Source organism: Podarcis bocagei (genome assembly GCF_964188305.1).
Source record: "Podarcis bocagei genome assembly, chromosome: 5".
Taxonomy (NCBI): domain Eukaryota; kingdom Metazoa; phylum Chordata; class Lepidosauria; order Squamata; family Lacertidae; genus Podarcis; species Podarcis bocagei.
The window spans coordinates 48,317,213-48,340,055 of NC_138129.1; the positions used below are offsets into that span (position 1 = coordinate 48,317,213).

Genomic DNA, 22,843 nt, shown 5'->3' on the forward strand with positions numbered 1-22,843 from the left:
ATCTAGGATCCTACCTGCCTATTCTAGGATCCTACCTGCCTATTCTTCTAGGATCCAAGCTTAGTACATAACAGATGCTTTAGAGAAAATCAAGAACTGGCAACTCCTTTACTTGAATTCTGTTGATTGTGTCTACAGTCACATCTGTACTACAAAGTTAAAGCAGTCTGGAAAATGGCAAGTGTCATGGCTTCTCCCAAGGAACTCTGGGATTTATGGTTGTATCAGTGTGATTTCTCTAGCACAGATCCCTAGTCCACCTCTGGGAGAAATACCATTCTCAGGGTTCTTTGAGGGGAAGTGAAAGTTAAATTGTCTACTGCTTCTGATAAAGTGGTTGCTCCAACAGCAACAAGCAGCACAAAAAGGTTATTATCACCTTTCAGCTACTAGAACAAAACAGACAGCTTGCCTATTTACATTATACGGTAGTTCAGCTAAGCTGTTCCTGAAGAGCAGCTAATCCATTTTGTAGCTCATTTCTTAAATCTGTTTTATGGTTTGTTCCAAACACAATATGAGAAATGTGCCCATGAATCACCAAATAACCTGGCACCTTTTCCTCAGATTAAATTTTAAGCCTTTTCTCTGGATCATGTTAAATGATAGTTAGTGCTTCCATCAGTTTATGATGTACCAGTCAAGGACAGAGATATTAAAAGCAAGGCTGAAAGCTATATCATGATCACAAAGTCCTAGAGCAAAGGAAGGATTTTAAAAAAATGTCCATTATGAACAGAAATGTGTTCTCAGCCAGTTAAAACCATCTTATGAGAATTTCCAATAATTTCATTAACATCTCCTCATGTTAGGGACAGGATCAGAAGAAATTCCCACTCTGCAAAAATGATGGGTACGAGTCACCTGTCAATGGTTCTATCATATCTAAAAAGAACTTGGTAATCCAGTCTCACTCCCAAGGAAATGTGTTTGAGACTGGCATTGTGGTTGCCCATACATATATTTGGCCAGTAAATATATGGCTTCCTAGGACCATTCCACCCCACTACCAGCTAGAGTACTGTGCTCACAAGTGATCACCAAAGTCATGATGAAGCATTCATCTGCTTGCTTCAACATAACCACAAATTAGGGCTTGCAACATTCCTTTGCTCAGTTCACTTTCTAAAGGCTTGCAATGACACGGTACGGACATGGTGAATCAGCATGGTGAGCCATACTTGTGGTGAATCAGGCAGGCAACTGCTTCACCACAAATTTGGGAAATATCTCAAGCGCCGCAAATGTAGTTTTGAACAAGGCAGAAGTGCTGAATGAATTGCTCCTGATTCCACACCTGGGTCTACTGCCGGATTTACGTATAAGCTAAACAAGCTATAGTTTAGGGCACCATTCTCTTGGGGGCCCCCAAAAAATTAAAGGGAAAAAACCCTGGATGTACATTTCCAAAGCATAAAATAAAAAAACAAATAAAACCTGCATACAGCAAGTGTTTTGTGTTGTGTAGGCTCCTATTTGTTATGTGCAAATGGCTTTAGATACCTATTAGGTCCATAAATTACCATATAGCATATATTCAACACAAAAAACAGCGACAATTTGTTGTTGACAAAGGACAACTGGACATATAAAGGGCCCCATTACCTCCAGTAGCTTAGGGCCTCATCAAACCTAAATTCAGCCCCATCTGGATCTCACAAGGTTTTAGTACTTGGGGAATAAGGTGTGCAAGAATTGCATCTCTTCACAAAAGTAATACGGACCTCTGTGTGATGAACTTTCTTGACCTGAGTACAGTCATTTTGTGCAATGCCAAGAAGAAACACCAGTGGTTTCAGTGACTAAAGTCTAATTATTGCCAGAATATTGGGAGGTTGATGACGATGAGAGCCAGTTCTCCACTATCCTGAGTGGAGCGGGAACCACCTATGCTGAAACCAAGTAAACTCATTACAATACATAATTTTTTAACTATGAAGTATTGTAAGGCGTCTCCTTGGTTTCAACATATTTGTTGATAATCATAGGGTTCCTGCTCCACTCAAAATAGTAGACACTGACTCACCTATAGCTTAAATAGAAACAGAAATAGAATATTTCAGGCTGAGAAATTTTGGTAGCATCCGTCTGTCTCAAGAGAAAATGGAGTGTGCTTCTGGGGGTAAAGTCCAACCACTGTGTTAGCAGCACTGAAGGTACTTCCTTGGGGCACAAGCCTGGGCAGCGTGTATGGAGGTCCTGGGCTGCCTGGATGATACCTCGGGTTAAGAACTTAATTTGTTCTGGAGGTCTGTCCTTAACCTGAAACTGTTCTTAACCCGAAGCACTACTTTAGCTAATGGAGCCTCCTGCAGCCGCCGCGCCGCCAGGGCATGATTTCTGTTCCCATCCTGAAGCAAAGTTCTTAACCCAAGGTAATATTTCTGGGTTAGTGGAGTATGTAACCTGAAGCGTATGTAACCTGAAGCGTATGTAACCCGAGGTACCACTGTAGTTCAAAGGAAAGCAGAGCAATATATTTGGCACCAGCTTGGCTGCATTAGTTGCCAGAAGGAGGCATACCAGGCATACAAGACTCCATCCATCTTAGGGACCCCACTTCAGATTTATGTAGGATGTCCCACAAGGCAGCAGAGGTGTAGGATCAGAGTTTTCCTTCTCCTAGATGGGCTACTTTCCCAGGTTGACAAGCCCCATCTGCCCCTCACTTCCCTCTACAGCTTGTGCAGAAACCACCTTCTTGACTCTAGGGTTGCCTTATTTCAAAAAGTGAAAATCCAGACATTTTGGCAAAGTTTTTTGAGCTTTTTTTCTACACTTCTAACATTTAAGCAATTTCCGCCCAGACACTGTTTTCAACGGCCAAATCCTGGCTATGTCTGGGAAATTCTGGACATATGGCAACCCTATGTTAGACCCATTATTGGTCTCATCTGACCATCTGCCAGAGCCTGTCTTTGCATGTAGGGGAAGTCCCTAACTGTTTGAGACTCATCCGCTACCCTCACCTGGTTTAGCTGGCCAGTCGAAACTGTTCCCAGGGTGTGGCTGCTGTTGCATGCTGATGGCTTCTAGGAGGCATAGCAGAGAGATGAGTGCAGGGTGTGATGAAAAAGTTGGTTTTGCTGGACCGGTTGGATCAAAAAGTGTTTCTTTTGTTTTGTTTTTCCCTGCCAGCAAATGGTTAATGAACAGCAGCCTCCGACTGGCCATTGTTCCAGGAGGGAGAGTTTAAAGGGAGAGGATTTGAGAGATGGTTAGGTTAGGTAAGGTTGGGTGAGTGGGCTGGAATAGAGGTTGGAGAGGTCGAGAGATAGGTAGGGAGACAGGTTGAGGTAGAAAAAGTGAATTCGAGAGTTGGTTCTGGGGAAAAACAACTTCCATTCTGAGTGTACTGTGAAGGACGGCGTGTGGTGTCCTGTAGGAGGAATAGACCAGAATTTTACTGGGAGGCAGAGGTTGAGCCAGGAGCAGTAGGAGCTAGAAAGGAACAGCCTACTTGGAACTCAAATCTAGTCTGGAGGGGAGATTCTTCTAAGGAAAAGAAGAAACCCCCAAACCCAGTGAAGGGAGGGGGTGTGGAGAGCCCTTGGGTCTATTGCTTAAGGCAGTGTTTCCCAACCGGTGTTCCGCGGCACACTAGTGTGCCGTGAGACGTTGGCTGGTGTGCCGTGGGAGGGAGGCGGGTGAGTCGGGCGGTGAGAGGCGGCGGCGGCGAGGATCCGCGTCGAGCCGGGGGCGGCTCCGCGGTGGTGGTGCCGAGGTTTCTCTCTCCATTCTCCCCTCACACACATACACAGGAAATAACACAGGATCAGCTGACAGGACCCAGCCAATGGGGCGGCGGCGGGGCAGCGCGTGCAAAAGGGAGGAGCGCGAGACAGCGGACGAGGAGGAGGCCGGCATGTCCGGGCAGCAGCAGCAACAACAGCAGCAGCATCAACTCCCGGCGACGGCTCCTCAAGCCCCGGGCAACCCTACTCCCTCACCGGCCTCGGCCGCCCTCCTGCTCCACCCGCCGCCGCCTCCCCCGCCACCGCTGGCCACCTCGGCCCCGCCGCCGCCCCCTCCTCCGCCCGCTATCGCCGCCACCACCACAACAGCCGCTGCCGCCTCAGCTGCCGCCGTCCCTCAGTCCCTCGCTTTGCTGCCTCCTCCCCCCCCCCACCCCCAAAGCTTGGAGGTTCCCCGGCAAGGGGGAGGGAAAAAAATTGAAAACTTTCACTTTCGTGCGTCCCTCCCAGCGTGACGCTGCGCGCTGACGTCACGGGGCTGTAATGGTGGTGTGCCGCGAGATTTTTTTCATCAAACAAGTGTGCCTTTGCCCAAAAAAGGTTGGGAAACACTGGCTTAAGGAACCTCAGGAGCAGGGTTGTTAAAGGGAGAGGATAACTGAAAGAAAGTATCACCGTATAAAGGAACCAAACCTATAACGCAAAAATAACTGAGGAAGAATTAAAGTGTAATTGTACTGTATGCCTGAAGTAACCTAAGTTTAATCCATTTGTGTTACATGCTATCTTGCCTTAAATAAATCTTTATTGTTTATTTAACGAAAACCTGTCTGAGACTCCAACTTACTAAATATCCCCTCACAAAGGTCCCCTGCAGGATACTCTGGGTTAGAATTTTAAGAGGTAAGGAAAAGAAACCTTTGGGTTAAGGGTTCTTCAGTGAGGTGGGGGCAAATTCTCTAAGTGAGAGTGGGCCTGATGGCGAGAGAGGAAAAAGTGCCTTTGTGCTCATCACATATGGTGGAGACCAATGGTAGACAAACTACACAAGAAGGAGCACAACAGGTACCTCAGCAGAGGTACTACTCAGTTTAGTCATGATCCGTAAACTTGTCTGCGGACAAACACCAGCTCCCTCAGCCTGAAAGGGGAGATGAGCACAGCACCCCATAGTCAAATTTGACTGGACTTAACCATCTAGGGGTCCTTTATCTTTACCTTACCTCTCCTAACACCCCACACACCCCATATATAACAAATATAGAAAAGAATATTCCATAATTCCTTAAATTCTTATTATTGAGCCTGGTGTCTAACTAAAGAAACCATGTACAATATTGAGGAGAGTCTTCTGAGACACAATAATCAAAATAGGTAGCAGCAGTAGTCAGATGCTTTTGCATATATCTTGGAGACAAGTGATGGCACCTAAGATGATTAGCCCACAAACTATGTGCTTTTGTGAAATAGACACATTAGCCGTATTCTGGGTGCCAGCCATACTTACGCTGCAAAGCTAAGGGCAAAGCAACTGCAGATCCTGAAAAGTAATCAATAAAACCTGTACAAAAATAGTAACTGCTCTATTTTGCAATCCCCTGGGAGTCAACATGTATGAAGAAGGCTTTGTCGTCTGGCAGGTTTGCAGGGTGTGGGTTTCCTCTCATAGAATTCCCAGATTAGCAGGGGCCTTGGGCTGCCAGAACTATTCCGGCTCAATTCTCACAGTCTGTGGTTAAAAATGCCAAGGGCTAGCCTACAGTTCACCTCTTACAAGAGGCTGAAGGTATAAAGAGAGCAGCAAGATCCATTTCCTAGTCCAAATCCACACTCTGAAACAGAGGCAGGAACAAAGGTTTTCAGGTTTTAGAACTAGGAAAGATCTCTTTCTGTGACTCTGGAGCGTAGCTGCCAATCAAGAGTTGAATAATAGAAAGCCCCTCCAGACTAGTGTTTTATTGTTTTTTCTGCAATCTGTTCTTGACTCAATAATAGTGCATTTATGGTGAATTTGTTCTTAGTTTGTTCCATGTTGCATCTCTAATGCTGCCACGTTATTGCTGTCTGGAGGGGCTATCGTCAAACAAAAATGGGGAAAAGATAAACCAGAACATTTGTGGTATATATAATTACGGGATTTCACCAGGAAGTTATGGGATATGCGTGTGACCATCCAACATTTTTGCACACACAAACAGTATTGAATTTGGGATTGTGTATGACCACCTTGATATCCTCATGAGCAGGAATCATCATGAATGCATAATGAAAAGGTCTGGAGGGACCCAGAGTACATTGAAGTACAAGACCTCAGTTGCCTGACCCAAAAAGTTAAAATACTAGAAATGATGGAATAAGTGGAGCTGAAGAGAATTTGCCCTTTCCCTAATGATCCTCAAAAGTTTTTCTCTGCACATGTGAGTGCCAAATATTTGGTAGATATTCAGCTTAGCATCAGTACTTTATATATTCCAATATTTGATCTTAATATTTGTTTCCAATCATTTATTTGAATGCTTTATGTTTGTCAGCATCTATCACTGATAGTCAACAACGGCTTATGGCATTTGATGTTTTACACCTCGAAGAAACAGTGAGCAAGAGAATGAATAGGTCTAAAAACTCAGATTTTGTTGGATATTGAGGTCAATATCTATGTTGATTTCCCATACATAGTTCACCCTTCAGCTTGTCCTGTGCCTAGAAAGCACAGATCCAATTGGTTTTCTGTTTGCCTCACTGATTTCCCTGGGAAAACCAGCTCTTTAACACTGTATCAGAGTAAACATCAGTCCACGGACAACCCGATTGACATTTGTTCTGATTCAGCAGTTAGTATTGGGTTTTCCAAGGGGAAAGTGGCGAGACAAGCAGAAGTCTGAATGAGCCTTCTGTGTTTCATGAAGCCTCAAGAGATGTCTTGCTTTGTCATGTGTGACATTAAAAGCACACAAAAAATATATGAATTCACAGGAAAACTTTAATGAGGTGGAAGAGCAGTTCATCAACCTGAAATATATACTACGAACACATCTGGTGGATTTGTAAGGGGAGCACAGGGGAAAGTGGGCAACAGCTATACAAAAGAAAGAAAGAAAGAAAGAAAGAAAGAAAGAAAGAAAGAAAGAAAGAAAGAAAGAAAGAAAGAAAGAAATTTTAAACAGTCCTGGTGGGTTACAAATAACAATCCTTAGTAGACCTTCTTCCTCCCAGCAAGCAAAGTGGAGAAGGGTGAAGTTGGCAGACTCAAAGCGACTCCGACAGTGTTTCCTCAGTTCACATTCTAACAAGGGTGGAAAGAAAGAAAAATGTTACAAAGGCATACCAGTGATCACTCTGAAGTTCCATTGTCACTGATATCCTACATTTGAATCCTGCGTTCTCCTTGTGAGCTCACAGTCATCCTGAAGAATATTTGAGAATACTTATCAAAAGCAGAGCCAGCTCTAAGCTTGAAAGACCCCTTGGTAAAGGGCTCCTTGGTGGTCCTTTCCTCTGTCAGTGGTAGGTCTCCTTCAATGTTGGTGAGCTCTGGAAACAACAGCCATGGTGGATAGCAGTAATAGCTTCAATCAGTGCTGTGCGGTTGGAAGCTGCCATTTTGATTTCCAAAATATACCCAATTGTTGTGGGGCATTGTGGGAAATATAAATGGTGGCTCTCAATCCCAGCCACCTGGTGTTGATCAGAGCATCAGACAAAAAGAGGGTGGGCATCAGTTGCTGGCCAGATGCCTGAGGATGCCATGTGCTAATGCCAGTCCATGTTCACCCAGACAGTTTTATAGCCTAGCAGTAATTTAAACTTGGGTTTTTTACACACTAGCCACTGCTCCACACTGGTCCTTTATCTTACCCTACCCTCTTCTCCCTGCTAATGCAGACATGTAAGATGATGCTCCATTAATTAATAGCCAAGAAAAAACTCAAGGAGCTCAGTCCATTGTCCTGACTGCTGATTGAAAGAAAACCCCAGTGAATTCAGCATCCATGAAGATCAAGGCATGACCCTTTCAGAGATTCAATTTACCATCTGCAAGTAAAGTTGTTGTCTACATTCACAGTTACAGTTGATGAGGTTGGGGTTGTGGACTTTCCCCCTCCCCGATAAAGTTTATTTGTCTGCAACAGCTGTATCGCATGCAGAAATTCAACAGGTGCCATCCTTGATGGCATGGCAATGAAGTAGTGCTCAGAAGCCGCAGCTGTTGAATTTCTGCCCATCATGTAGCAGTTAAAAGCTCAGAGCCTCTGTCAGGAGGGAAATGGAGGTGATTCCTGGTTCACCTGTGAGTACCATGATCCTGTCATTCTCACTAGAGAACTAGAAGAGGGGAGCCCTTTCTTTTGCTGGTTCAGCAAAAAAGACAATCCTATAGCACTTTAAAGACAAAAAGTTAGAAATGTTGGAAAGTGCTATGAGCCTCCATTCCCTCCCAGACTATATTAGCATCTACAACACCTTAGGCTGCTCCAGACTTCCAGCATCATTTCTTCCTGGACCTCTGAGTGCTGTCTCACAGTCACCAGCCCCTTCTCCATCTTCATTCTCAGGAAGCCTAGATTGCATTGGAGCAGGGAGAGACAAAGTTAGATTAGAAGCATTGCTAGCACTGATGGAACCTAGTAAAATCTTGACTGTTCTCATTTTAGCAGTTAGGCCTTAAGTAGAGAGAGCTGGGGAAACTCTACAAGCTACAGAATAGCCAATGGCAGTGGCCCCAAAATTGATATTGCAACCATCAGTTGCTTTAAATGTCTCATAAAGACATCTTCCTGCCTAGGTTTTCCTGGACCCTTAAAATTGGATCCTGTTTCTATTTGTAGAATCTCCAAAATTCCTGCTTTTACACATTTTGAATATCTGTTTTATTGGGTTTGTGTTGTATTTTTGTTTTCATGATATTGTTTATTGTTTTTATGTTGTACACCACTCAGGGATTTTTTAAAAAAATATTAAGTTGTTTATAAATGCTCTTATTTAAATAAACAAATGTGACTGCCCTAAGGTCATAGCTTGGGTCAATGTCAGAATCTGAATAGCCATTCTCATTCCTTTCTCTAAAATCTGAATGCTATAAATAAAATAGCTTCTACAAAGTATACCAAGCAAAAGTCAGTCTCAGGGCTCCAACTATCACTGGCTTTATTTTAAAAACAACAAGAAGTTTATAACAGATTAAACTTCATGTGCATCTTTCAAATTAATTTACTGCACTGCTCTCTAAAGGACAACTGTTATACTATTATGAATTGCCCTCAAAAGGATCCAGCACAGTACCTTATCAGTAGGCACTTCAATGCTCATTAAAACAGAGATGTAATGAGAGTTCAAGGTAATCATCTGTTCACCACATCTGTAGCACTTCTAGAGGCCAATTAAAGGCAGATTAAAGTTTATCTGGGTGATCAGTGATCAGTTGTTGTTCCTGTTCTTAAAGTTCTGTACCACTATTTATCCAACGATCACAGTGATCCAACCGTATTTTTTTAATTGCACAAAAGGTGGACCCCAAGTTTGTGAGAGGATCATCTGTTTGCTTTTTAACAGAAACAGAGCATTTATGAATTCTACTGTTGGTGTAGATCAATGTTATACTTAAAAGGAAATAGTTTTTAAAGATTTACAAAATGGTAAGTCATTGCTATGGGTAAGAGGAGAGTCGTGATGCCTTTAATTTCAATACACGTGGGATAGTTTTAATTTATATTATTGGGGGGGGGGAGCTGAATTCCCACAGCAGTGCTTTTGAATAGGTCAACTGGATCCTCAGCAATAACTGTGCATATTCTGTGTAAGAAAATAAATTTAGGAAGGCCTGAGGATGTCCTATTAAGTCCTTCACTTTTTCTGTAGTTCTATAATATATCATGGATAGCCAGCCTTTGGCACAAGTGTTATAGGCAGCACAAATAAGAGAGGCTTAGGGCTATAGCATATTAATTATGAGCCACATTTTTCCTCCCTGCCCCCTGCTACACAGCCAACTGCTCCCTGTTCCCCAGCTCAGCAGACTCACACAAAGGCACAGGATGATGAATATGGAATGTGTACATACTAGGGTGGCACTCTCTAAGACTTTGGACTTCACCTATGGCATATTTGTCAAAAAGATTTGCCACCACCACGGTTGGTTTTTACTAAGATTTCTTTCACGTTCATACACATTTACACTTATATATTCAACACCAACAAATTGCAGATTTAAAATGTACAATCGTATATATCTAATTATAATCCTTACAGCAGATTAAGAAAGAGAAAGTATTTTTAAATACTCCGTAAATTAAGGACTCTGTATCAGGGTGACTCACTATAAATTCTCCATTCCAAATTATTGCCCCTTAAACCAGGGTGTTTTCTTTTAATCCAAGTACTGTAATGCATTTTAATGCCTTTACAGCCACTATTGGATACAGTACACACTTTAGCCCGGTAAATTTGTTCTAAATTGGACAGTGACATCTAGTGGTCACATGTGGTACTATCCAAAGTTGTTCCCAGCACTCCACCTGACAATTCATTTTCATTTATCAACTCCAGTTGGCTTAGTGAAGAGCTGAAGAACCCTCTTTAGAATACAAATCTGGTGGTCCATCATTGTCCTAGCTGGAACCTCTGCTTAGGGGCCAGAGGCACCCCACAATCTTCTGTTGCTCATTCTCATTTGTTACATTCTACATTTCAACATCACATTGCACAAATTTTGGTATTTGGGGACCATCTACTCAATGTTTCAGAATTTGGGGGATGAAGAGCACCACAAAAAACTTACCCACAAGCACTGCAAACTGCAGAGGAATTTGATAGGGTGACATGAGGTCTGGGTGTTGCAATTCCATATACCATTAGATCATCTTCAACAACTGGTTGTACTGGAATATCCTGAAGATGGTGCATATATATTTATTTTTTTAAAAAAAAAACATATTCAGAAGATGTGGCCAGATGAAATGGAATTTAGTTTTAATATCCAATTATAGAAAGGTTTCTGAAATTGCATAAATACCTGTATTATATTATTTCACAAGTGGACCAAGAATGTAATTTTGATTTTGAACAATTATGGATGTTTGAAATCTGATTCTATTGGGACTGCATGAGTGCAGTTCAATTTTATTGATATTAGTCATGGACTGTTGCAAAAATGAAATGACCAAAAATTTACAAGATTAAAACGGAAAGAAACAAGCATCTGACAGAAAGACATGCCTGCATAAGAAGGAAATCCTTCTTGTGGGAAGAAGCTCCATCGAAATTGGTGAGAATTATTTCTGAATAAACATGCTTAGGACTGTTCTGCACGTTTCTGCGGAAGACCACTGTGTTTAGCATGTATGTTTAGGATTGCAGCCTAACACAGCAACCCTATGCACCTATTACAATGGTACCTCAGGTTAAGAACTTAATCTGGAGGTCCGTTCTCAACCTGAAACTGTTCTTAACCTGAGGTACCACTTTAGCTAATGGGGCCTCCCGCTGCCGCACGATTTCTGTTCTTATCTTAAAGCAAAGTTCTTAACCCAAGGTACTATTTCTGGGTTAGCAGAGTCTGTAACCTGAAGCGTCTGTAAACTGAAGTATCTGTAACCTAAGGTACCACTGTGTGCTAAGGAAGAAGATGTGCCACTGCTCTGCCAGAAGAATGGCCACCAATATATCCTACATGTGTTCAACCCAGAAGGGGAGGGGGAAGTAAACAGCCGGAAAATATAAAACAGGATAAAAAGAGCAGATAGACACCCTGTGTGGGTGCACTGGTGGGAGTACCAGATTGGCTCCACCAATGTGCTGGCATAACACAGCGCGCCCCCCCCCCCTTCACCTTGCCCCTCCCACTTCCAGTAAGTTTCAACAACTTCACTACCAGAAGGCCAGGTTTGTGGTGGGAATCTGAGGCAAGATACCCATGTACTGGAAGTTGTCCTCAGTTCCATTCACCCCACAGGGCCATGTTAAGATGCAAAAATAGTTTACTGCTCTAGAAGATTAGACTTCAGTAATACAGTCCTTGGTGGCGATACAGAGATACAGATACAGTGAACTTTGCTTCAGGATGAGAACAGAAACCGCGCAGTGGTGACGCAACTGCAGCAGGAGGCCCCATTAGCTAAAGTGGTGCTTCAAGTTAAGAACAGTTTCAGGTTAAGAACAGACCTCCAGAACGAATTACGGTAAGTTCGTAACCTGAGGTACCACTGTACAGATACAGAAACAGAAACAGATACAGATACAGATAAGGACAAAGTATCTCTGTTGCTCCAGCTTTAAGACATAACACAGACTCCAACTCACAGAAAGGCTCACTGACTGACTAATGAGCTGACTGCCTTGCTCACTTATATAGACAGCACTGGGTCACAGCCATAACAACCAGCTTTGCTGACCTTGCACCTGCTTGCAAGGTGCTTTGTGCCCATGAAGGAAATTAACCCTTTCCTCCATGCCCAGTTCCTCTGAGTAGACCTGGTTAGGCTTGTGCTAAGTCTTGTGGGCTGCTATATGAAACTTCCCCTTTCCCTCTGGTTGGAAAGCCAATGCACCAAGCAACAGAAGAATTAAAATTACAACTAATTATGGTAACTGACTACTACCTACTGTAATTCTGCTGCAATACCCAGCTATGTAAGCACTCCCAATCATTAGGCACTAACAGTGTTGAGGGCAATGTATATGGTGCAAAAAGATGCTTATGAAGCCATTTCCATGTGGCTGCAAAACATGTTACTAAAAATAGGCATGATTAAGCCCTTTCCACAAGCGCTTGCTTATCTGTGTGGTAAGGATTGAAAGAGAAACATGTGCAAAAGCCATTGCTTTGGCTGGAGCTACTTGCTGTTTTTATGGGCAGAGGCGTTGTGTTGGTACAGTGGTTAAGAAAACAGGCAGTTGGGAAATCCCCTGTCTTCACCTCAGCTCTGAGGTGGCCTTAGGCATGCTACTGTCTTTCAGATCTTGCCCTCCACACCCACAATATGAGGGCATAAAGGTTGCCCTACTTTTCAGCGTTATTGTAAGCTTACTGAGATAATGTATACAAAGCTATTTGAATGCTTAAAAGTGCTGTTTAGGTTTATTGTCATGTGATGCTGGCATGTAACAGCTGACTCACAGGCAGAAACTGACAGAACAGATTTTCCAAGCATGGTGATGGTAGCAATGAGAAATAGTTTCCACTCTTGATTTTTGCTTGCTTGGACTGAAACATGTCCAGGGCATTGTGGGAAAAGTAATATAAGGGATGTCACCAGTGACAGACTTTGGGCTTTCAAATTTCAGTGCCGCCCAGTGGAACACCAAAATTTGGCACATGCACCTCATTGCCTCTCACCTTCTGTTCTAAGTCATGGTTGTGGTGCCGCCTCCAGTGCCCTCTCAGTTCAGTGCCCAGTGTGGGCAAACCAGTTGTGCTCCTAAACCCGCCACTGATGGCAACCAAATTGCAGTTACCAGAGCAATGCTCTTGAGGGGGCCTAAGGAAGACAGACTTTAGCACGCAGCTACCCAAGGAAGTCAGATGCTGATGTTAAGTCTCTATCTTAGTTTTAGGACACTCAGCTGCTGATATGTCAACAACAACAACAACTTTAAAACGAGTCTCCAGTGTGAAACTAGAATTTAAATTAATGCGAAGCTAATCAGTGTATTTGATTGCATTTGTTTAGGACTCAGTCTGAATCAAGGTCTCCCTTCCAATATGGGTGTTAAATTAGCACTGCTAAAATGAGGTCGCTGGGATTACATCCATACATTTGAACTCTGCATAGAAATGTCACATGCTGTACATCTCTTGCATTTCATGGTCTTTTATTCCACTGTTAATCGGTTGTCATCCCCCCACACCCGGGTATATATCTGCCAACAAATAATAGCACTTAATGCAGCTGATGAAGTGGGCTATTGCTGAAGGGCTATGACTGCTGGCCCTGAATTATTTTGCCATACCCTATTTCAAGGGTTTCTTAAGTATCTCTAAGATGTCTGCTGTTATAATTTAACATTTATTGAGCACCACAAGATCACAGGCATGACAACTGTCCCTGTCTGGACACAGTTTCTTGATGGAGGAGCTACCACTTGTAATATCAAGATATATCCTTGATATTTTCCATTTGCAAGTCAAGTATTGTTGCTTGCCATTTTGCTGATTATTGTCTTGATTGCTACTAGATCTACTGATTCCTACTGCTGTGTTGTTCCTTTTTCATTCTTAACATTTTCACTGGATGATAATAGCTATTGTGAGCTAGCTTGTGGGCTGATAGATGAAAAGGTGGGGTGTTATATTTAAACAAATAATAAAAATAAATATGTGGCACTGGCAGCTAGCATAGATACTCTCAAATCCCATCTATCTTTTGATTTTTAAGCAAAGCAAATTCACATTGCGTTCTAGAGGGGATTCTAGAGGCCAGCTCACAATGCAATTTTGTTACCTTCACTCTTCTGATGGAAATCACATATTTATCCTTGCTTACGATATAAAAATGCCACTTTCAGAGAGGGAGGGGGAAACCCCCAAAACAACTCCCTGTCGCATATTTACCCCTTTAGAAGCAGGAAGCCACCGGCGCTGCTTGTACATATTGAGGAGTCTGTTCCATGGAGAGAGGTCTGCTTTTGGAGGTTCCCCTTCTTGTACATCTTCTGTTTAAAAGAAAAGCCACGTCACCAACTCATGAAGTCTCTCCATATAACCAGGGTGGGTTGTAATGCTCTCTAAATCCAGCAGCAACTCAGCCACAGAGTTTGAGGCTGCACAGGCACCAGCTAAGGAATCGGGTCAAGAAGCAGGGCTCTGAACTGGCTGCTGCAGATCAGGAGACCACTATGCTTGAGGCTGTGAGACAGGAGTCTCCAGAAGAATCTCTTAGTCTACTAAAGCCTGTAGGGTCAGGGCCCAAATCCTCACAGCCACCTTCCCCTGAGTCTGAGAAAACAAATGCCTCCCATAGTACCTCTCCAGATCAGTGGTGTAAGATAAGATACATTACACTGGGGTGGGGTTTTGTTATGCTTGTAGTTATTAACTTTTGATATGTTGTAAGCCACCTTGGGCATTGTTTTAACTTAGGAAAGGCGGCATACATATAGAATGATTGATTGATTGAATTTCCCCACAAGTGAGGAGAGCCTGGAGGAGGTAGTCTGGAAACATAAAACCAGGCATAGGCAAACTCAGACCGCCAGATATTTTGGGACTGCACTTCCCATCATCCCTGACCACTGGTCCTGTTAGCTAGGGTTCATGGGAGTCGTAGTCCCAAAACATCTGGAGGGCCGAGTTTGCCTATGCCTGCATAAAAGGCTTCAGCCTGCTCTCAACCTTTGTCAGTAAAATCTTCTCACTCAGAGCTATCTGGACACCTGCAATGTTTGACCCACTGGACCAGCATCTACTGGTGTGAATACAGTCTCTGCACAATATAATTCAATGGAATCACCTAATAAGAACTGCAGCTGTAGTTCTTACCCATCTTTAATGGGCCATCTGACATAATACTGGGTGTTCCTGATTGTAAGGTTGGCCTCCTGCTTGCTTGAAATACATGTCTCAAACCTCAGACATCTGGCATTGAATAGTATGAAAACAATCAAGTCATGACAGCTTGGGGGGTGGGGTAAAGGTACTGTTGGACAGCAGCTGCCATATGGGTGAGTGGGAATCTTCTTCCAGCCCTCACCTTTCAGTAGATGCTCTCTTTCCTCTTCAGCGCTACAGCCTTTAACATCAGTCATGGATCCAGCAGACATGGCAACTCCATCATCTGCACATAGGACCTGGGGAAATTCATCCCTAAAGTCAAACACAGAATTATTGCATAGAAGAAGGGGACATCCACATCGGTGCTTCATTCATCATTTTTTTTCTTCCCACCCTAATATCTACACCCAAACGCCACATCTTTATCAGCAATGATAATTGCTACATTGCCACAGACAGGTGGATTTACTGTAGTGAATAAAAGCAATGATGTTGAGGGGATTAAAATTTTAAGAGAGAATTTCCTGGGATGAGGCCTGTCTCTAAGTCAAGCCCTTTAGTTGACTGCATGAACAAAGCCTTCAGTCTGTATCTAAAAGACCCAGGTAGTTAGTCTCCATGATAATCTGTGGTTCGTAATAACAGATTATGGAAACCTCTTCACATGGAAATCTTACATTAAGAATTATTCATGGCAGCACTGCTTATGCAAATACCTCTACTTAAAATTGAATTATTAACCGTTAATGATTATTCATTATACACAGATGGGAGGTTTTAAGTGCAACTCTAGGATTGCAAATTTTGTTCTCAAAAATCCAGACACCTCCAGCCAAGCGCTTCTGAGCATGTCCAGATCTCCATTTTCCTCTTATGATGATGAAAGGGCTTTCCCCTCAAAAAACAACTTCAGAGTAAAATGTGTTGGAGGTGGAGCATGTGCAAAGTGGTTTGTTTTTTTGTAACAGAGATGTTCCTTTTTCTGTACAAAGGCCTTACTTTCAGCCTGTCTCCATAGGATTTGAACAACCTGGAAGAAGGTAGCAGACAATCGCTCAGCTGAGGGGAAGAGTATTGAGTTCATCTGCAAGGCAGCAAAAGCAGATCTCCATCTAACAACAGAGTTCACATGGATTCATATTATTGTGCCTGCAGACACACAGATGTGCTAAATCAAGCTCTGCTGCATTTTTTCTGACTTTGCATCCTCTGCTGTTGGCAGCCAGTCTAAATGATAACAAGTCAGGCTTGTGAAATTCTGGTTGGCTGCCAACTGTTGTAACCCTTCCTTTCACATGCATTTTTATGGTTAACATCTCATACAGTGAACTTCAGTTAGCAAGGCAAAGCCCCACGTATCTCAACTCAGTGTGTGATAATCAACCTCATGGAAAGTTTAGCACAAAATTAAGTGTTCGGCCTTTTGAAGCCAAGAACAGCCGGAACAGTCAATGAGCAATTCCATTCCTAATTAGTACCCATGTAATACAGCCAGAAGCCAATTAACACAAGTGGTTTTTGTGAAGGGCTTTGCAATATTTGCCCATATATTTTCACACATTCCTGTATGGGAAGCAATCTGAACGGATGTTAAATCCTATTAGAAATAACTGAGTTTTACTCGAAGAGGATTTTAGTCATGTTCATTAATTTCAATGGGTCTACTCCGAGAAAAACTTAGCTGAATGCCACCCTGAAAGTTTTAAACACTGTTCTGTGTGCTGAGACTTGGCCTCAACGTTGGTGACACTCACTTTCCCACCGTCTCCCTGTCATCAGATTCTTCTTCCTTCTCTCCCGTGACAGGAACTTTCTCACATGGGTCCTTGGCCAAGCCACTTATCATGGGGTTAGCAAAGCCATCTGAGTCTCCCATCTCCATCCTAGCCGAGTGAAATGAAGCGGGCAGTTTGTTCTCATTCGTAGGGGTAGTGTCTCCCAGACTTAATTCCTTCAGCAACGATAGCTCTTCAGGGCAGCTGCCCATCACCCCCCCACAGATCTCACTGGGAGAAGTCTTGGTGGCATCAGGCTCTTGGCCTGGCAAGGTTGCTTCAAGCCCATTTTCGGGCAGAGAAGAGTCCAGGAGTTCACTCTTGGCATTATCTTCGTCTTTTGCCTTGGGTCTTTGCCCCTCTTGAGTGCCATGCCTGCCGCTCCCAAAGAGGTTTCTGAAGAACTGGAGCACCCAGGGCCTGCTGGAAACAGAGGAAGCTGTGAGAGTATCCATCGGTTTTTGGTCTTCTGCAGGTTAACTCTGCTCTGGCACCCAAAGGTGGCTGCTCGTCTCAACAGACTGGAATCAGAGCTTCAAATTGAAAAGCCAACTGCTCAGAATCTTCTGAGGATTCTAGAATTCTTGGAAGGGGCGGAGCCACAAGAGAGATCACCCAGTGGTTTTGCAATCCAGAGTTCACCTTTTGCTCTCCTGGCTCAGCTAACAACAACAAATTAACAGATTAAAAGATGGCCAGGAATGGAATAAGAGCTCTTTGGGGATATCTGTGCAGGTCTACAGCTCCAAACATTTTTATTATCTGTAAAAAGTCTCAGGGCACTGGGCCCAAGTTATAACTCTCAGAGCAAACCAGTAACATTTGAACAATGCTACAATCAGGGAAAGGTGGTTCAATTAAAACAGAGGAACCTGCCTTATACCAGATGAGGCTCATCTAGCGCCAGGGGTCTGCAACCTTTAAGACAAAAAGAGCCACTTGGACCCGTTTCCGAAGGAAAAAAAACCTGGGAGCCACAAAACCATTGCGACATTTAAAACAAATATATCTCCGGAGCCGCGATCTGACAGCGGGCGGGAAGGTGACGTCGGGACGGTGCGTGACTAACGCACGCACCGCCCCCATGCGACGTCACAGCCAGTACAGCGCCCTCCACAGTGGGGAGTGTCGGGGCACACAATGCGCCTCCTCCCCTCGCTAGTATCCGCCCCGGAGCCGCGGCAAAGGTGTAAAAGAGCCACATGTGGCTCCGGAGCCGCGGGTTGCAGACCCCTGATCTAGCCTAATAGTGTCCGTTCTTACTGGCAGTGGCTCGCGCTAACTGCGAGTACAGATGCTATGCATGTTAAATTATGCTGAGCGTGTGCGTGTTTTGCAAAGATCAATGTGCTTCGATCCATTTCCAGCATTCAAACATGGTTAAAACAGAATTTCATTTTGTAGCCAAGACCAAACAGTGCTGGGTACAAAATATTTTGTCTCCTATGCAAAACAGTAACACGACTCACACTTTCAACTAGGACAGGAATAATTTATAATTGTGTTTTCTGGAAAACGTGCATTAGAACATAGAAAACTGCCCTATAACAAGTCAGACTATTGGTCCACCTGGATCAGTATTGTCTACACTGACTGACAGCAGTTCTCCAGAATTTCAGAGAGGAGTGTCTCCCAAACCTACTAGGAAATGTCAGGGATTGAACCCAGGACCTTCTGCTTACATCCTGCAGATGAAAAATGGCAGTTCTTTTTAACCTGTATATTTTGCTCTAGGAGGCTTAGTTTGGTCAGAACTTCCAGAGTTAATGCTACGCTAAATACATTACTACTGTTAAATTAGCCATCATAGCTGCTAGAGGGCTGTGAAAATTTGTGTCCCGGGCTTTTTAGATTCACCTATACAGTGGTACCTCATTTTTTGAACAGCTTAGTTCGCAAACAACATGGAATTTAAACGCTGCAAACCCGCAAGTAGGTGTTCCGGTTTGTGAACTTTGCCTCGGAAGTCGAACATGCTCCGTTTTGTGTCCTGAGCTTCCATTTTTACTGTTGTGCTGCTAATTTGCGTCCTCCCATTGTAATTGCAGTGTTCTGAGAAGAGCTCCGCAGCCTAGCTGGTTTGAGGAGAGAGCTGCTTGGGGGGGGGGGCAGAGAGAAAGGTCTGGCTTGGGGGGGGGGAGGAAAGAGAACTGTGCACCCGTCTGCCCTGCCCCCATCACTGCCCCCTCGGGGGAAGCAGCCTACTTGAAGTTGAACATGCCTGATCTACAATACTGTTTTATTTTATGGTACAGTGCAGTGGTACCTCTGGTTACGTACTTAATTCGTTCTGGAGATCCGTCCTTAACCTGAAACTGTTCTTAACCTGAAGCACCACTTTAGCTAATGGGGCCTCCTGCTGCCGCCACGCCACCAGAACACGATTTCTGTTCTTATCCTGAAGCAAAGTTCTTAACCCAAGGTAATATTTCTGGGTTAGCGGAGTCTGTAACCTGAAGCGTATGTAACCCGAGGTACCACTGTACATTGATTATTGCTTTCATTTTATCAGTCAGTGGTCTCATTAGGTAGTAAAATTCATGTTAAATTGCTGTTTTAGGGGTTTCAGGTGGTGAGTGTGCATAGGGTCCAAATCACAGGGTATCCATTTAGCTCACTGGGTGACCTTGGACCAGTCACTCCCTCTTAGCCTAACCTACCTCACAAGCTTGTTGTGAGGAGGGGGAGACTCACATGTGCAAGCTTCAGCTCTTTGAAGGAAAGGTAAAGGGACCCCTGACCATTAGGTCCAGTCATGGGGTTGCAGCGCTCATCTCGCTTTATTGGCCGAGGGAGCCGGCATACAGCTTCCAGATCATGTGGCCAGCATGACTAAGCCACTTCTGGCGAACCAGAGCAGCGCACAGAAACACCGTTTACCTTCCCTCCGGAGCGGTACCTATTTATCTACTTGCACTTTGACATGCTTTCAAACTGCTAGGTTGGCAGGAGCAGGGACCGAGCAACGGGAGCTCACCCCGTCACAGGGATTCGAACCGCCGACCTTCTGATCGGCAAGTCATAGGTTCTGTGGTTTAACCCACAGCGCCACCCGCATCCCTTTTTGAAGGAAAAGTGGACTATAAATGAAATGAATGAATGAATGCTAAACGGCATGATGAGGATGAGGATGTCAAGTACCAAATGTTGGAATCCTGTGTCAGATCACATTGCAACTCCCGTTGAGTAACATCTGACGCACCTATAACAAATATTTCACATCAACCTTCGCAGAGGTGGTTTTGCAGGAAATCTGGCGGAGGGGGTGGGTGGGAATAAACTCTTTCCGGACCTTTCTACCCCTCTCTCTTTTAATAATACTGTACAGTACATATTATATCTCGCGGCTACCAGGATGCAACCCTAGAGGGAGCTGCGTACCGGCCGCTTTGCCAGCTGCCTGCCGCCTTCCTTTCGCCTTCTCTCCTCTCGCCTCGCCCCTCCTCGCAGCGGAGGAAGCGGCCGAGAAGCAGCAGGAAGGCGGCCAGAGAAGGATGCGCTAGCAGCGGCGCCGCATCCCGAGCTCGCCGCGCAACCCCAGGAACAGCTCGCCGGAGGGAAGGGGCGCGGCGGGAAGGCGGGTGAGTGGAAGCAAGTCCGGGGCGGCGGGGGACATATCGGGGGCTGCAGGATGGACGGGGCGGCAAAAGGATCCGGCGGGTGCTGCTGGCGCTGGGCGTCTGCTCCTCCTCGGAGCCGGAGGCGTTTATTCGCCGCGCCTCAGCCCAGCGGAAGGACATAATTCTCCAAAGGTCCCCGAGAGGCGGGAGAGCGAGGGACGAGGCCGCCGCCGGGTCCCCTGGCTTGGCGGTGGAGGGGGGCCGCGAGGGGAAAGGGACCCCGCGCTCCCGGGCCAGGTCGCTTCTTGGGAGCCGCACTGCTGGGCGCGCCACGCCGACGCGAGGAAGCGACCGGCGGTCTCGGCTGCGGCCGGCTAGCGGGGCGCGCGTGCGCGCATGGAGCTGAGCGAAAAATGCGGAGTCAGCAGCGCCTCGGGGAGCTGCTGCTGCAACTGCAGGGAAATGGAGCTGGCTTCTCCGCCTGGCTTCCCCCCCCCCCTTTCCCCTAGACTGCCTTGAGATCTGGCAAGGTTTAAACATCCGGAATACGATCTCTCTCTCGCGCGCGCGGGTGTGTGTGGGTGTTCATCCACCGCATGCTTGTGGGCTATCATTATTACTAGTACTATTTGCAGTTAAACAAGCTGTAGCTTAGGGCCCCACTCTCTTGAGGGCCCCAAAAAATTTAAAGGGGGAAAAAACTGGATGTACATTTTATAAGATAAAAAACAAATAAAATAAAACCTACATACAGCAACAGTGTTTCGTGTTGTGTAGGCTCCTGTGATGTAAGTAATGGGCCCCCCAATCATTTTAAGTTAAGAGCTTCATAATTATTTCACTATTAATATACTTCTTAATTGTATTTCAGTTCAACAATTACTTTGATAAAATACATATTTTGTGATGTTCAAATGGCTTTAGATTAAGGTTACCAGATTTTTTTCCAATGAATCCGGGGACACTTTTCAACTTCAGTAGGAATGATAGGATTTTGTCAGGGTAAGGCAAAGGTAAAGGGACCCCTGACCTTTAGGTCCAGTCGTGACCGACTCTGTGGTTGCAGCGCTCATCCTGCTTTATTGGCCGAGGGAGCCGGCGTACAGCTTCCAGGTTATGTGGCCAGCATGACTAAGCCGCTTCTGGCAAACCAGAGTAGCGCACGGAAACGCCGTTTACCTTCCCGCCAGAGCGGTACCTATTTATCTACTTGCACTTTGACGTGCTTTCAAACTGCTAGGTTGGCCGGAGCTGGGACCGAGCAACGGGAGCTCACCCCGTCGTGGGGATTCAAACCGCTGACTTTCTGATCGGCAAGTCCTAGGCTCTGGGGTTTAACCCGCAGCGCCCCCCGCATCCCTTTTTTTGTCAGGGTACTGATTTGTAAATCCAGGGACTGTCCCCGGGAAATGGGGACGTCTGGTAACCTTACTTTAGATACCTATTAGATCCATAAATTACGATATAGCATATATTCAACACAAAAAAACAGTGACAATTTGTAGTTGACAAAGGACAGCTGAACATATAAAGGGCCCCATTACCTTCAGTAGCATAGGGCCTCATCAAACCTAAATCTGGCCCTGCTGGCAAACCACAGCACCTCAAGTTATTCCAGAGTAATGATCAAGTGGGGATTTGAGCCCTGGCCTTCCAGGTCTGACACTTGTAACCACTAAGTGCCCGGGTGTGATCCTGAGGATGCAGGATCTAGGAGAGGGTGCATCCTCCCCATTTTTCTAATGCATTATATTAATGTGCCTCCGTGGCAGCTACATGATTGCTTTGTGTAGCACTGTCAACGTGCAAGAGGAACAAATGCTTCTCTTGCTCCACAGCTACAACTGGAGAGTTTGAATTGTAAGGTGGATTAAGCTTTCTCTTGTGTTTCGCCCCCCCCCCAATTGATCTGCAGCTGGTGGGGCAGGACCCACAGCTCAGTCTGACCCTAACGCTTGTCTTAACAGTGGCACTTTTATTGTGTGGATATGTAATAATAAAGTGTGGGGGGAAAGGTCCCCAAGGTTGCTCTTTTCATGTTTTAAATGGCTGACTCCCTTGACCAAGAACTTGAAAAAGTTGCACATTCAGCCCCTTCTGCAACTGGCTCCTATGCATATTGATTACGGACAGTGCTTTTTTCTGGGGGGACACAGGGGTACGCATACCCCTAAACATTTTGTGAATCTTTGTACTTTTTTCCATTTTAATATTTTAATGTTCCATTATTTTAATGTTGTATTTTATTTTTGTTTTTAAGTTGTAATCACTCATCTTGTTTTTATTATTGCTTGTAAGCCGCTCTGAGCCCGGCCTTGGCTGGGGAGG

At 44.7% G+C, this 22,843-nt stretch overlaps 2 protein-coding genes across 4 annotated transcripts in view; one reads left to right on the top strand and one right to left on the bottom strand.

The window, feature by feature from the left end:
• Positions 1-6,657: 6,657 nt before the first annotated feature.
• On the bottom strand, positions 6,658-17,500 carry LOC308587920 (uncharacterized protein). The gene is made up of 6 exons (XM_081195888.1): positions 16,935-17,500; positions 15,380-15,492; positions 14,242-14,342; positions 10,471-10,580; positions 8,157-8,253; positions 6,658-6,978 (listed from the first exon to the last, which is right to left on the bottom strand). The coding sequence occupies exons 1-6, from the start codon at positions 17,408-17,410 to the stop codon at positions 6,967-6,969; spliced, it is 909 nt and encodes a 302-aa protein (XP_081052014.1). The 5' UTR covers positions 17,411-17,500; the 3' UTR covers positions 6,658-6,966.
• A 2,833-nt stretch (positions 17,501-20,333) lies between these two features.
• Positions 20,334-22,843, top strand: part of BAK1 (BCL2 antagonist/killer 1) — a 39,620-nt gene continuing 37,110 nt past the window's right edge. For 2 of the 3 annotated variants that reach the window (XR_014008563.1, XM_081195897.1), the window contains exon 1: positions 20,359-20,536. The gene's annotated coding sequence lies outside the window, so the exon portion shown is untranslated. Of the gene's footprint in view, positions 20,537-22,843 lie in introns of all 3 variants that reach the window. The other variant, XM_081195899.1, reaches the window with a different exon arrangement.